This window comes from Netta rufina, assembly GCF_964035555.1.
Source record: "Netta rufina genome assembly, chromosome: 2".
In the NCBI taxonomy this organism is placed as follows: domain Eukaryota; kingdom Metazoa; phylum Chordata; class Aves; order Anseriformes; family Anatidae; genus Netta; species Netta rufina.
This window is the reverse complement of record NC_140124.1, coordinates 154,266,960-154,282,612: the sequence shown is the minus strand read 5'-3', so window position 1 is coordinate 154,282,612 and position 15,653 is coordinate 154,266,960. Positions and strand designations below refer to the sequence as shown.

Sequence of the window (15,653 nt, the reverse complement as noted above, 5' to 3'; positions counted from 1 at the left end):
ACCAGCTCCAGAGCACGGTCTATGAATAAAAAGCTGATTTGGAGAAAAGCTGAAGTTTGAGTTGCTATTGATGAATATACAAGTGCCTATTCAAACAGTGAAAACCTGTGAGCAAGGCTTCTTTAAGCCCAGATACTCACCAGTTATGCTAGCACTCTCTTGCATGCACAGAGGATCAGGGACTGGTTTTTTAGCCAATGTAAATCAAAATAGCTCCTCTGGGACACTCTGCTGACTTACATGAGCTGGGGGTCCAGCCCTGGGGTGAGGGAGCAGCTCTTGTTATGAGGTGTGCGAATGTGTTTAATTAGGAAAGACCGCAAACTGTGTGCATGCTCTGGAGTCCCCATGGAGTTAACCTTTCTGCTGGCGCAGTAGAAGTTGTCTTCTAGGCAAACCCAAAGTCTGGGTATCTGGTAGTGATTTTCCTCTGAGTTATTCGCTGTTATTACATACGCTTCGCCACGGCTTGCTAGGGAGGAAGGAAAGTGCCCAAAAGCAGCTTCATTTTCCCTGTATTACCTCTGAAATGTTATATAATGTGTTCGAATGCTTGAGCTAACTGAGATGTGGTTGTTTTAACTTCCTAATCTAATAACTTCATGATGTCTGTCTCCTCTTAGCTTTGCTCTAGCTTGACTGTGCAAATGCCATTTAATTGTGTTCTTGTGAAAACTAAAGGGCAGTAGCTTTGCCAAGGATGGCTAATTTTATAATACATCATGCCAGAATTAATCCTGTCTGCAAAGATAAGGCTGATGGCTTATAGTTGGCCATTATGGTCGTAGAACAACTATTGTGCAGGGCGGTTATAGGCTATGAAGTTCTCCTAACTATTGAGCATTGCCTAAGCAGACAGGTGCTTGAAGTAGTCAAGAAACGGAGTAAATGGGAATGAAAGAGAGGAGTGTGGGCACGAGAGAGGAGGGAAACAGGAGAAGGAAAAAGAAGGGGACAACAACAGGTGAAAACAAGTAGAAGAAAGGCAAGAGAATGGCTTAATTGAGAAGAAGAGGAATGGATATAGCCAACAAGAAGGGAAAGGATGTGGAAAAGAAGTAGAAAGAAACTGATGGGAGAAATAGGGCAGTGAATACAGAATTATCTGAGCTGCAGTACAGCCAAAGAAGATTTTTTTTCTTTTGAAGGGTATTTCAGCTTCTCTGTCATTAGGCCATGTACCACCTATCCACATAGCAAGAAAAGCAACTTCATTACCTATCAGATGTGCTGATACTTCCTGGAGTCTTCTCCCAGAGACAGGTTCTTTCAGGCTGGTCCTCTGCAAAGATAAATAAAACACTGCCAGGTTTATAATTCTGCTGCTGCAACACAGCCAGGAGTCAGGAGATCATCAGGACTCAGAAACAGCTTCAGCCTCAGTGCACGCACTCGAGGCTGGTGACAACAGCTCCATCACACTGCTTAGGGTTTTGCAAAGCAAATGAGACCCAGCAACAAATGAGGTCCCAAGTCTCGAAGTGCAGTTGCTACTTCCAAGACTAAAAAGCAACCAAGCAAGCAAATAAAAAATAGATATTGATTATGTATATTGATTCCAGGAAATGTGCAGCTGGGGAAACTTGACTTCCACAAAACCGTGCTCAGATCCTTACTGAGAGCCCAAACTTGAGCATGTGTCTGTAACTCCACTCACAAACAGGAATGGGAGTTGGTACCACACTGGAAATGCAAGGCATGCATGGGATGGCTGGTGCAATGAGGAGTCATTATGTATTAGGAACTCTAGTGGACCCTCAGCTGGGCTGCTCCATATTTATGCAAGCTCCAAACTTGGGTCTAAAGCTGAAACAAAACTTAAATGCCTACAAGAGTGGTACTGGAGGATACTAACCAGGCTGTTGTCCAAAACATTTTTAAAATATCCTCCTAATGTTTTTTGTTTGTTTGTTTGTTTTGGTTTGGTTTTTCCACTTGCTGAACAGTTTAATAATCCTCATTACATGACCTTTTTTTGTGGGGGGTATCAAACTCTTGGTCTGATCTCTATTCTTCATGAGCAGGCCCTCTCCCTCTCTCGTATCCCCATATTGGAAGTGCAGAGAGTAGTTCCTAGTGTCAGAGGAGAATTGTGAAGGGTCAGGGGCCATATCATGTTATTCTGTGTCGTTTATAGCTCCTGCCACTCCAGGCTCTTGGACCACAATGGAGATTCCCGGAAATAAAAGCTATTCAAATGGTGGCTGTGACTGCTCAGAAATATCATGTGAAGTACTTTTTCAGTATAATTTCTTGAGCTACATTGCATGCAGGACTTCAGGGATGAAATAAAATTAAAAATAGTTATGATACTAGAATAATGTAGTAGGAAAACTGTTTTCAACCCAGCAAAAGAGAAGTGATGAGGGGTACAGATTTGAAAAAGTTTATGGAAGTGGCTTTGCATTTTTTGCCACTCGGTTTGACTATTCCTGTTGGCTGCGAGTAGAAAACTGAGGTGATGGATTGCTCCGATCATGCTTAGTCAGGTGCATTAAATGGTGTCTCAGTCTACTGCCTCCTGTAATCTTGCTGCTCGGTGTGCTTATCGGGGCTGACATGGAAAAGGTAGATGTCTGTAAACAATAAAGAAATGAAAGGGGAGGTGAAAGATCTCTGACTGAGCTCAGCAAAAAGGTTTGCTGGGAACTGGAAATGTGTTGAGAAGGTTAAACGGAGCCACTTTTAGAATAACTAATTGCTATATGCTTGTCAGCTTCAGGACTCCGTAGCGCACATGAACCCCATCCTGCTTTTCATGGGTCATTTGTTGGAGACTTACTTGCAGTATACGGAAAGTTTCTTCTTAGCATCCTTCTGCTTAACACGAACATGGAGCTTAGCTCAAATGCTTGTCTTTAGTTAAACAAAAAACTTGTGTACTTGAGTTACAGCACTGTGAGTTCATGGTCACCAAGAAAGATTAGTCTATTTTCATCATATTATTCATATTAGTTTGTGAGACAAAATAAGATCTCATGGATTTTTAGTATTGAGATCCAAAGACAGATAGGCTCAGGATTCAGCACTTTTCAATTTTCAAATTTCAGAGTTCATGTCCGTGCTATCTCCAAGACATATCTAAAATTGTATGAAATACTATTCAAAGTCTGCACAAATGGAGCACAGAATTTCTGTGTTTTGTACTGTAGGTGTGCAAGAAAAATTGAATTAAAGTTGAATAGACTCAAAATGCTATGAAGGTGAAACTGTCTAATGCAACACACTAGCAGAGGCTGGTTTACTCATTCTAGGGGGAAAAAAGTCTGTTGGGATATGTCTACTGTTAATCTATGGGAGTAGGGAATACAAACTAGGAGGAGAGCTATTCAAGTTAATGGCTTTATTTTTACAAGAACAAACCACGAACAAATTTGGATTGGAAATAAAGACTTTTATCTGTAAGAGCAATGAGTTTAGGGACAGCCTTACAGCTTGATTAGTGGAGTCAACACGCCTAGCTGAAGTGGAGCTCCATCTGTTTAGGAAGGAGATTTTCACTGTATGTGAAAGAAAGTTCTGGGTTTAGTATCTCTTGGTCTCAAGTTTCCAAAACACCTGATTGCTCTTACTTTCTGCTGGCTGGGACAGAATCCCATGAGAAATGCCTCTGTTTTCATCTTGGTCCAGCAGTCTACACTCCTTGTATGTGCTTGCTTAGTTGAGTTAAATGTTGCTATTAGGAAAAAAAAGGAGAAGAAAAAAAAAAGAAAAAAAAGAAAGAAAAAAAAAGATGAAGTGACTTCATATAAAAGTGCCAACCTAGGGAGTTAGGTTAGACCAGGATAGCTGCAGCAGTGTAATTACCCTGATACTGCAATCTAGAAGATCTTCATGTAGCCAAACCCAAACAATGCTGCAAAACTTTGACGTTCACATTTTAGCTCAGCCCTTCTATCTTCAAAGTACAAGGATACATGAACCTCAAAGTTAGTACTGGGTCGATGGAAAACTGAGTAGGATGGTAGAGTTGGGAAGTATATTTCCATTAACTTTTTTGGTATCATATTGCAAAAATGCTTTGTCAATAAGAATTGAACTTCTTCCTTCACAGAAGTGTTTTGGTTGAATTATTGCAGTTTCTCAAAGTTGATCAAAAGAACACACTTAAAATTTGTAGAAGAAAATTGAGACATCTCTTTTCACTTGTATTCTCAAACAGAAGTCTGTTTTGGGAATAAAAGAAAAAATCAAATAACCTTATATAGGTTACAATAAACTCAATCCAAAGCATTTGAACAAAATGTTTTTGTTTGTTTTTGTTGTTTTTTTTTTTTTTTCATTAAGAAAAATGCATGTATCCCTTTGATGAAATCTGTTTATATATCTTGTTGAATCACTGCTTGTTTTGTATGTGATGTAATGGGGGAAATTATGATGGACTTCACTTGCTTTGGCTGTCAGATCACTGAAGTCAACTTTCAGCTACTAAAGCTGCTGGAAAATGAGAGTGTCTGCAGGGAAAATAGCCTTGGCCAAAAGTGCGGCCAGCCAGAGTCAGAGTACGTGTTTGAGAGATTTTTTTTTTTTTCCAGAGAAGGGTACAATAAATGCTGTAAGTGATGTAAAGAAGTCTGTCATTCCAAAGGTCTACAAGCAAGGAAGCTTGTGTCCATCCGGCTGGTTCCTTACCATGGCCAGGAACAAAGGAACAGAAAATAAAAAGCAAAAGAGGGAAGAAGGATTGGTGGTTCCACCAAGCTCAGCTGTTCTCTTGCCAAGACAGACACTACTCTGGAAGTATTTTTGTACATGTATAACTTTGTCCAGATCAGAGATTATATCACATTATCCGTGTTAGTAGAAGTAGTGTCTCCTAACAGATTTGTTGGCTTGTTTTTCAAGGGGGGACAGTGGGGATCTCTAACCCTTCCTTTATCTGCCTTTTTGCATGGGTGAAGCCCTGATTTCCTTCACAGCAGAAAGGACAGTCTGCTCAAAATACCGTGTGCCTATTCATATTTTCTAAAAGTTTGAAAAATAGCCCATTATTCTCCCACGTGGGAACAACCTGCAGCAGCCATGGCACAAAATAAAAACAAAACCAAAAACCAATCAAACAAAAAATGACAAAAAAAAAACAAACAACAAAACAACAACAAAAAAAAAAAAGAAAAAAAAGAAAAAAAAACAAAAAACAGACAAAAAAAGGCAAACTTGTGGCAGGCTGCCTGTGCTCTTCTACGTCTCTTCATTGCACAGAGGAGAGGAGAGTCATAGAGACAAAATGTGATTGCTGCAGTGAAATCACAGCCAAACTGCTTCTCTAAGAGCCACCCCGTGTCTCTCGCAGGATGCGCTGTGTTTTACCAGACCAGCTCTGACAGCTACTGATGTCACGCTGATTTGCAAACAGCTCCGTGGGCTGCAGTGGATAATGACATCACAGGTACTGGGGAGGTGATTACTATGGCAGGAATGATTTGTGTCTGATGTTTTGAGCTATTCTGCTTCTTTTTGGCCTTGGAAAGCATTTATTTAGCAGCGTTTTTTTGCTGAGATCCAGCTTCTGAAGCCCTGGCGATGTCAAACCGAGAGAGGTCTCAGGCATTCAGCAGGTCTGAAAGGAGACTTCTTTTTTAACCCCATGAAAAGGCTCAAACTTGGTATGTTTTTAGTTTGAAAAGTACTAATCCTCTAAAGAAAGACAAATCAGAAATTTCTCATGACCCTTTTTTTTTGTCACCAGAAAAAAATGAAGAAGAAATCTGTTTTTGGCCTGTTCTTAAGATGCAAGCCCCTGTGCTTCTTCCTGACATATTTTTTCCGAACCCTGAGTGCTGTTTGGATTATCCTGCCAAACCTGCAGGTGGTGAGTCCTTTGTCCATCTCCCCTCATGGAGAGTTTGCAGACCATTGCCAACAAACTGGGAACAACCCAAATCACCATTACAGAAAACAATTAAAATTGCTCGATAAGGTCATTTATACAGGAGGCTGAAGAAAAATGATATGTATTGCACTCACATATGTTCAATAGAAGGAGGGTTTGGGATTAAAGAAATGACAGCAGCAGGAAAAGTTTGTAGTGTTGGGTGGTCATTATGTTACAGTGACAGTGGCCAGTCTTACAAACTCAAAGAGGACATTTGGCAGTCCAGGGAACTGATAAATGTGCTACTGTGGTCCTGTGTCTATCAGGACTGCACACAATGCTGGCATTGAGATCTTGAAAGTTTCTGGAGAACAGGAGGAATCTCAACGAAGTGTAAAATGGCCACATAAGGAGCTGCTTCTAAAGAGATGTTCAAAATCTGAACCCAGGTGTATGTTGTAAAACATCCATTGTCTTCCTTGCTGCAGGACACTGCCCCAGACAACTCTGTTTGTAGCTAATATTGGCTAAGGGATGAAGCTGTGACTGTCTCCAAGAAGCATAAAGGAGTGAATAACGACAGGAAGAAATGGGGTGTGTTGGAATGAGGGCGATAAAAGAATGCTGTGATAAAAGATGGCATAGAAAAATACAGGCTGTATATCAAAAGACCTTAATAGCTGGATCCGTTAGACAGGGGAATAATTTCCTAAGGGAGAGAGCAGAAACCTTGTTATTTCAATCATTTAAACAAAACTGGACAAAGCCCTGGAGAACATATTGTAGGGAACAATCATATGCTGGCCCTCGGGAATGGATAACATGACCTGATAAGTCTCTTCCTAGTCGTTGCTACGATTCTGTTCAGATTGAGATCTTGTTCTGGGCATGATTTGTCTTGGGACTAGATGTGATGTGAGCCTCGGGTCAATCCTCAGACTGTTTCAGAGAACAAAATGGAGAGAGGAATGTGGAGAAAAGGCATGCAGGGGTAGTCAGAAATAGAGAGCATGAGCTGAGTGGGAAAATGTTGACTCAGAAATGCTACAGGGCTTTGTGCAGTCACGTATCTCAGCACCAAACAGATATAAAACACACTCTGGTCCAGATACAAAAGTTTTATGCTGAGCTGGTGGTGTGCAAGCTCCGGAGAGCCTGATCATTTGGTACTTACCACAAAGCTCCCAAGACATATGAACCCAAAGAGTCACTGTCAACCTTCCTGTCCTTGACTTTGGAAGTTTGTTTTTCTTGCTGTTATGAGAATCCAGCATGCTGGCTGATAAGTCTGTCTGAGTCCCTGTGATGCATGAATGCTCTCCTCCTGGTCTCTCTGGCTGCCAAAATATACTGCTGTTGATTTCCCCAGAAAACTGGCCAGGTTCAGCTGCAGTGGGAAGAACCGTCCACTGTTAACCAGATGGAAATCCAGAACAGAGTTGCTGTTGGTTTTGGAAGGAGTTGGGAAATGGTGTACCAGAAGCATGGCCCAAATCACTGCCAAATCTGTCCCAGTCTATTCTGCTCTTGTCTGAGCAGTAAAAGTTGTCCAAGTTCAGCAAGAGGAGGTTTCAGATGAAGAGGTCTTTGTGTCTACAGCATACAGATGAGCAGGAAGATTGTTGGTGGCTTCATGTAGCTGGTTGAAAATACCCACTTTCATTCATTTACTGAACATTTTTTTTTAGTGAAACCCTTTAAAGTATAAATTTTATACACACGTACAAAAGGAAAAGTTTTACATGCAAAAGAAAAAGAAGAACATCAAAACCAATCAAGTGCAGAATTCTCAAGTACTTCATTGTGTTTTGTTTTTTTTTTTTTCAGCAACATTTTTCAAGTTTTACCTTTTTCTGAGCACCAGAACTAGCTAAGCCTGGTTTCTTGTGAACTCTAATATAATTCCCTGGTTTTCACAGAATCACAGAATTGTAGGGATTGGAGGGGACCTCAAGAGATCATCAGGTCCAACCCCCCCAAACTTAACCCCCCTTTTCTTGAACCCTTATCTATATCCTTATCATTGCAGGGAGATAGGTATCACATCACAAGGTATCTTATAAGATGATGGAGACATATGAGCTCCTTCTTCTTTTCTCTAACTGGCCAGACAAGGAGCTGATCACATTGCAGCTGAGTTTGCATGTGTGTGTTGGGTTTTTGTACCTTTTGTGTGTATTCACAGATTGGCCAGATGGCATGCCCAACAGAACAGATTACTATCAAGTTCACATTACAGCTTCTTGTAAGTGGTGGAAATTGATGAGCAGCTTCAAAGCTATTGGGAAGGAAAGACAGATGGGCAGAGAAGGAGATATAGGTAGCTCATCATTATCAAGCAATGTGAATTAAACCAGTGCTATTTAGAAAAATAAAAGTTTCCTATGGCTTGGTTTAAACTTGTCGGCTTGTCTGTTCTCACAGTGGGTATCTGTGAGGGACAAATGTGACCAAATCTTCTTCCCCAGCAGGCAGAAGCTCTGAAGAGGATGGAGCTGTGTTCTGTAAGGGGTGCCTCACTGAGACTGGGACACGTTATTTGCCTTGACCCTCTAAGAATCCAAGAGAATGCGTTTCAACAAGGGTACCTTCTTACAGGGCATGCCTGACTGCAAAGTGTGTGATCCCCAGCTCAACCCTGCCAACCCTGAAGTCCCAAGTCCTACCCTGAATCCAAAATGAGCATGGCAATACGTGGCTGTGTTTCACAAAACTAGGTTGCAGCTTTTCTACTACTATAATTTAAGATAGTCTGAGAAACATTTTGTCTCCTAAGCTACACCCACAGGAGGACTACCCAGAAAGCTGTCCCAGCTGATGGCCTCAGTTGTTGCTCCATCATTTCTGCAAGAGCTCAGGGATGTTGAGGCAGTCATCTGTCCCGACTTTTGATGCACATGGGTCAGGGCTGGCCTCCCACCCACAAAAAGAACAGTTTCAGCTGCCCCCTGACCTGCCAGGCACCAGAAAACACAGCAAAAACATTTATCTTCCTCCTCATTCCATTGCTGGACACTGTGTGTGTGTTGTGTGCCTGCCTATCCAGTCAGAGCTGCTTTTGAAGCTGTCTTCCCTGAACATTTTGAAAGTTTGCTTCCAAGATCAACAAGAAAGGACATCTGTGCTCGTGGTGGGGAGAATAAAACAAGAGAAGCCTACTGAGTCCTTGGATACCCAGAATAGATCTTCTGTAGGTCTTAGTGCAATGTAAAGTAGCGTGTGTAACTTCCAAGGTGGCATGGCCTTAGCTCTGCAGCCAGGACATGGAAACAGTCATAACACAACAGAGGTGAGCCGAGGTGAAAGGCTGTGCCAGCCTTGCTGAGGGATTTCAGATTTTAGGTTGCACCTGGGGTTAGCACATCCTATCTCCTCCCACACGACGTCCATATCTTTGCAGCACAGGATGATATCATCCCATACTGGCCTGTGTACCTGTAGGGAGCCATGCATTATGCTTTGACCTGACATCAGAGACTGTCTTTTGGGTAGGATGGAAAGGGAATGCCATGAAAAACTAAGAGAGATTATGGAGGTGATGTGCAGCAGTGAGGTTGGCTGAAAAGGGAGAGAAAGAGAAAGGGGGTCCTGGAGATGTTCAGGGAGAAATGCAGCAAGATTCAGGGAGAGACCAGATATGTGGGAGAAAGAAGAGGGAGCAGGCAGCAGAAAAGAGCGAGACTCTTTTCCGTGGTAGTTTCCCTGACATAGACAAACTTACGAAGTGAATGTGTGACATCAGGAAGATGTTTTCATCTGAATTGTGTTTGCCCATCTGAGGAACAGGTGCCATTATCCTTTTTTTTTTTTTTTTGTTATCTCATGCCCAGAGTTGCTGCCAGCATGAGTAAGAAAGGATTGAGTCATGGGGATGGAGTAGTTCATTTCTTTCTGGAGGCTGTTGACAAAGACAACCAGGCCCAAATGTCTGTCATGGGGATGAATGATGCGTAGATGAACAAATGGAAAAACCTACTCCAGAAAGAAATAAAATGTCCCTCATGAAGAACACAATGTTGCTTCAAGATTCAAGACATCTAAACCTTATGGCATGGAGAGTGCCAGGAAGAGCTGAACACCTCTACAGCTTCGGAGTGGTACTTGGCTGCAGTGGTCCCTGTGTAGAGTTAACCTCCATGGGTACACAAGGCATGGGCATTGCCTGGACAGTAATGGCTAGTCCAGGCTAAAGCCATGATGTTAAATCAGGCTAAAGCCTATTTAACATCATGGATAATCATGGGTTGGTGCTGGAAAACGTCCCTTTTTCCAGTGTAGGAATCACTTTGCAGTCTTAGACATGGTTACTGTGTAAATGCAACATACTGAAAATATTCAGGATTTTTCCTGCTAATGCGTTATCTTTGTTATGTATTCACTTATTCTGGGTGGCCTGCATCATTGCAATAGCGTGGCATTGTTTATGCAGACCCTTTTCACTCTAGAAGCAAAGTGTTATTGAAGAGAATTTGTGTTGGAGGACAAGACAGACTTTAGGGGCCTGTCTATACCCTGCAGCTGAGCGTGGTGCAAAGATCACTGATGTAGATCTTAGCAAGCTGGTCGGCCCACATGAGGCTGTACAGTGCCAGAGATATTTGCTTAGTGCCTGAGCACAAGCTAGCAAGGCATGGCGTTTGTGTTGAGAAGTTCCATAAAATCATGAGTGGCACAAAGAAGGTTAGGAGGGAATGACTGTTCCTGCTCTCTTCCATAGGGGAGATCAGGCTTCAAGGGATAGTAGTGGGAGAGAAGTTATAAAAATAACTACAGCTACATGAGAGAAATCAAGAAGTGATGGTGATTTTTAAAAAGATGATATGGTTTATCTATGGACTTTCTTGCTACAGGGTGCTGCAGGTGCTGAAAGTTTATATAGGTTCAAGGGGGAAAGCCCAAGCTCATGGGAGAGAAATACATTATGCATTACTAAAACCAGTGAAATCATATCATGCTCTTATCCTTTGACTCTCTTGCCCACACCTTCCTGCAGTTCTGTGTCTGTAGCACAGCTCTCCTATAACTGTGGTGGATTGGTGCTCTGTACTCCAGAATTGGAATAACACTCTGAGGCATGACATTTCTTCATGCCAAACGATTCGTCTTCATGCCAAACCAGATGAGTTCTGTCTTGAAAGTCAAAGCAACTGAGAGGGATTATAAAAGAGAAAGAGACTACTCATGACATCATTTCCAATCAAGGTGAAAGTTATTTAGACTGTCATTGACCATTCAAATGATATCTCATTGAATATAGGACAAATCTGCCTGCTGTGGTCATAATATTGTATTGTGGGACCTGAGCAAACTGGATAGAGCACTAGAGTAGTATAGGTAGTGTTTACCTAGGGGTGACTCAATTTAAAGCTCTACATATACTCTTCTTCCTGTTATCTCAATCTCTTGGCTTGCTAGGGGATGCATTTGCTTTACCTACTTTTAAAGGACTTCTGTTTGGTCTTTCTTCTTAGTCACCAAAGAGTGAGAAATACCACTGTCATGTTTAACCTCTGTATTTCTCTTTATGTCTCCCACCTGTTACGGTTCATATGGAGCTGTCTTTTTATACTCAGGCAAAGGGCAGTGACATTCGTGCAGAGGAAGTTAGGTTGAAGTTTGGAGGCTGAAGTCTGCTAACAAAGCAGTTACTTTTGCTTCTGCCTTTCCTTGACACAAGTAAAACCCAACTACTTGGAGGCTGACCTTATGCACTGTGGAAGGCTATTTTCCAGGCTTAATGATTCTCTCTGCCCCTCTTCTTGTGGCAATTATTGACCTTCTCATTTTTCCCAGAGGTCCTTTCTGATGTTAAGAAGACAGGTTTTGTTTTAAATTTGAGATTTACTGAATTTCAGAGAGCATGCCCTGGTGGAGCTTGCTTTTCATATATTGTTCTGTGTATTACTGGACAGATTTTGTATGGCTAAATTAAAGGAGAATTTACTCTGTCTTTGTGTATTTTGAAACCCTTCATTTTTGCTGAAGGCAATGAATAAGGTGACTATTCCATAAAGCTGCATTGCACTGGAGAGATATATTTCTCTGATTCCCTATACATGAATCTATTTGCAAGGCCTTATTCCAGCTTTATGAATAAAGTTCTTTCTATTCCCCAGCTTCATGGTCGAAATATGGTAAAAGGCATGTACCTGATATTATGGTAACTGAGTATGACACAGGGCAGAACAGATATTTGAATTTCTGGATTTTTTGTCTACTTAGTAGAGAAAAATTATAACCTGCCTATGTCTCTGCTTTACTATCTGTAAAACAGGGATGTGAGTATATTCCTATCTCATGAGAACTGAGTTTGAGTTAATTACAAAGTCTGTGACGAATCTTAGAAATACAATTGTGAGATAGTGTCTAAGCATATAATATTAATGTTTTATAATCTCCCTAAACTGTCTCTGTGGATATCTTTAGTGAGAGGGATATAATGATATCAAAAGAAGTCTTTTTTCACCCCAGCCCTTTTCTTCAGAACCCAAAGTGAAAGCTGTTTCCACCAACTGCCATCTCTGTAACCATCTGGAAAATCACATTTTCTGAAACTTTCCTTCTCTTTATCAGCTGTAACTAAAGCTATAAAATGGGAAGATGTCCCTGGTTTAATTAACACCCCTGTAGTTCAAAAGCTGATCTTAGTAATGAGAGGCAATTATAGCCTTTATTGAGGGACAGTCAGGTGGAACAAATCCAGCATCAGTCTATGGAAGACACTTCCCCATGCAGGTAATTTGGAAACTGCCTTTTTTTTTTTTTTTTTTTGTAATAAACAGGGTACCTTCCTCAATAGAACAGGTTAATCTATTTGTTTTGTAACCTGCAAATAACTTCCTTTTTTGATTTATGTATTTCCTTTTCAAACTAGTGCCTACATCCTATCCATTTGCCAACAGCTAACATCTGAGCTAAGGAAGTAAGTACGTTTTTTTGGAGGGCATTCTTGCTGGTTCATTCATCTTATTTTCTTTGTCTTGTTTTTGCTTTTCTTTTTGAAGGTTGTATAGTGTTCTAGCAAAACTGTAGACTTTGTGGTGTGCCCACGTCCTGAGGGTTTTGTGGAGTTCTGGTCTCTGCACCTCAACTTCAGACAGGCGAAAACTGAGGTCAGGGATACAGCTGGGGTTAGCTGAAGTTATCAGACTGTGGGACAATGGGGCACTAGCTGAAACAAGGAGATCTGCTTAAAATTAAAAAATACTTTCTTACACAGAAAGGAGTACACTTCTGGAGTCTGTTGCTGCAGGAGGTCGGGGAGGTAGGTAGTGTCAAGGGGTTCAAAAAAAGGATTTGGCAGCTTCAGATCAGCAGGTCCATAACTCGAGCCTAGCAGTGATGTACAGGGCTGGGGCAGCAGGAGGGGAATGGTCTTCACAGAGTGGTGCCCACATTTGGCTGTTTCCATGTAGTTGTCTACCTGTGCAGTAGATGTCTAAATTCTTCCGTAGTCAGCAGATATTCAGTCAGTCAATGGAGCAGCCAGTACTGTCATTTCAGCTCAGCATAAGGTAGACAGATGCTGGAATGGCAGTTAAATAACTCGCTGCTGCCTGTTTTCATTAAATCTTTGTGTACTATAAAGGGAGCTTGGACACCTAGCACACATGTAGATACATAGATTTATGCATATTAATCTTGAACTGAGGTCAGTCCTGAGATTTCTGTTATAATCACTGCAGAGAAATGTGTGGCTCCTGAGAATAACTTAGTGACCTGTTTTAGATATCTAGGCGTAGATGGGATGTACTGCACTTGAGAAGTTCAGATTTCTATTCATTGACTTTAATGGGAACCTAGATAGTGCTACCCACATGGTGAATGTGTACCACGACCAGGCTACTTGCAGACATCCTATTTTGGAGACTTTGGTACTGTCACTTGCAATCTTAGCTGTAAGAAATGTAGATTTCTAAGGCAATGTGATGTGAAAAATTGAAATTAACATTTTGAAATAGAAACCTCTACATTTGCTGTTTGATTTAGAGTGAAGGTTTAGCTGTGATTTTACTTTCTGTAAGCTATGCTGTGAAACATGCTACATCCTCTGTCCTGGATTAGTTTAGCATCATGGCAAAAGTGTCTTTCCTAGCCTGGCTGAAAAAGCTGTAAAACTGTAAGAGAAGCTGGTAAGTTCTTTACTGTTTGGTAATTAAAGTTGCAGCAGGTATTAAACCCCCTAAAATCCCATGGTGTTCCAGCAGTGAGTGGCTTTCAGAAGAGTGCCTATAGGAAAGGTTTGTTCTGTAAAGAAGACAATTTTAAAAAGACTTCCGTTGATCAGTGTTTCTGTGGACGTCATTAACTCCTTGTTGCCAGCAGACACGGAATTTAGATGTCATCAGTGTACTCTGGTTTTGGGATAGGGCTATACCAACTCCTCTCAAAAATGTTGTGGAGGAGGCCACCTATTTGCAAAGTTTTCAATACCTCAAGTGATGCAGGATGGACATGACATTTCTTCAGCAAATGAAAGCAATGTTTAGGATTTTGCAGCTATTTGAAGTAAGATAGATTGCTTGTTTTTTTGTCTTTCTTAGTCCTGTGTATACAACTCAGTTTTTCTGTCATATTTGCTTCAAATACAGGATGTGAGCAAGGAGATAGGAAGATCCTGTGACCGCGATGTCCTTGTAGCCACTGGAGCCTTGGATCTGGCCACAGCTCTGGAGTCACTGCGATTCACGTGGCCTGTGTGGGAACGGAGCTGTGGTAACCACCTGCCTTGCTGATTCTCCTGTCTTTTCATTCCCCCTCCCAGGTTATGGACATGCTGCCCCAGGAACGGACGCGGGGAAGGCCTTTTGCATGTTCTACGCCGTCCTGGGGATCCCACTGACACTCGTCATGTTCCAGAGCTTGGGCGAGCGCATGAACACCTTCGTCAAGTACCTCTTGAAACGCATCAAAAAGTGCTGTGGGATGAGGAGCACTGAGGTCTCCATGGAAAACATGGTCACTGTGGGTTTCTTCTCCTGCATGGGGACACTCTGCATTGGAGCAGCAGCCTTTTCCCAGTATGAGGAATGGAGCTTTTTCCATGCTTACTATTACTGCTTTATAACATTGACTACGATAGGTTTTGGAGACTATGTGGCCCTGCAGACCAAAGGGGCCCTTCAAAAGAAGCCTCTCTACGTGGCTTTTAGCTTTATGTACATTCTAGTGGGGTTGACAGTCATTGGGGCATTTCTAAATCTGGTTGTTCTCAGGTTCTTAACCATGAACAGCGAGGACGAGAGGCGGGATGCCGAGGAACGGGCGTCCCTGGCAGGGAACCGCAACAGCATGATTATCCACATCCAAGAGGACTCCCAGCATGGTCGGCCGCGGTACAAGGCCGAAGTAACAGACCTTCAGTCAGTTTGTTCCTGCATGTGTTACAGGTCCCACGAGTACACCAGCCGGGTGGTGTCCCACCAAAATTCGTTCAGCTCGAAGCTGAACCCCCAGTACTTTCACTCCATCTCTTACAAGATAGAGGAGATCTCGCCAAGCACATTAAAAAACAGCCTTTTCCCATCTCCTGTCAGCTCCATCTCACCTGGGTTGCACAGCTTTACAGATAACCACAGGCTGATGAGAAGGCGAAAGTCCATTTAAAGTGATTTGTCTTCTTTTGCTTTCCTTGTTTTCCCCAGTTCTTCTCTGTTGTTTTATTTTGTTATGTTTTTTTTTTGTTTGTTTGTTTTGTTGTTTTCCTTGAGTGAGACGGAGCGAGGCCGAAGGGAGTAGAGAAAGCCAGTCCTCCTCTGAGACTCAGCTCTTGAGCATGAAGCATGGATTATTACTGTTCCAGCAAAGTATGCCTTACATTACCCCCTCGGTGGATGTC

The 15,653-nt window shown here is 42.0% G+C and overlaps 1 protein-coding gene across 1 annotated transcript in view; it reads left to right on the top strand.

Moving 5' to 3' along the window:
• KCNK9 (potassium two pore domain channel subfamily K member 9) overlaps positions 1-15,421 on the top strand; it is a gene marked incomplete at both ends in the record, with an annotated part of 79,525 nt that extends 64,104 nt beyond the window's left edge. Inside the window, one exon of the mRNA XM_084283123.1 lies at positions 14,580-15,421. Within this exon, the coding sequence (XP_084139249.1) occupies positions 14,580-15,421 (842 nt within the window). The remainder of the gene's footprint in view (positions 1-14,579) is intronic.
• Between the last annotated feature and the right edge of the window lie 232 nt (positions 15,422-15,653).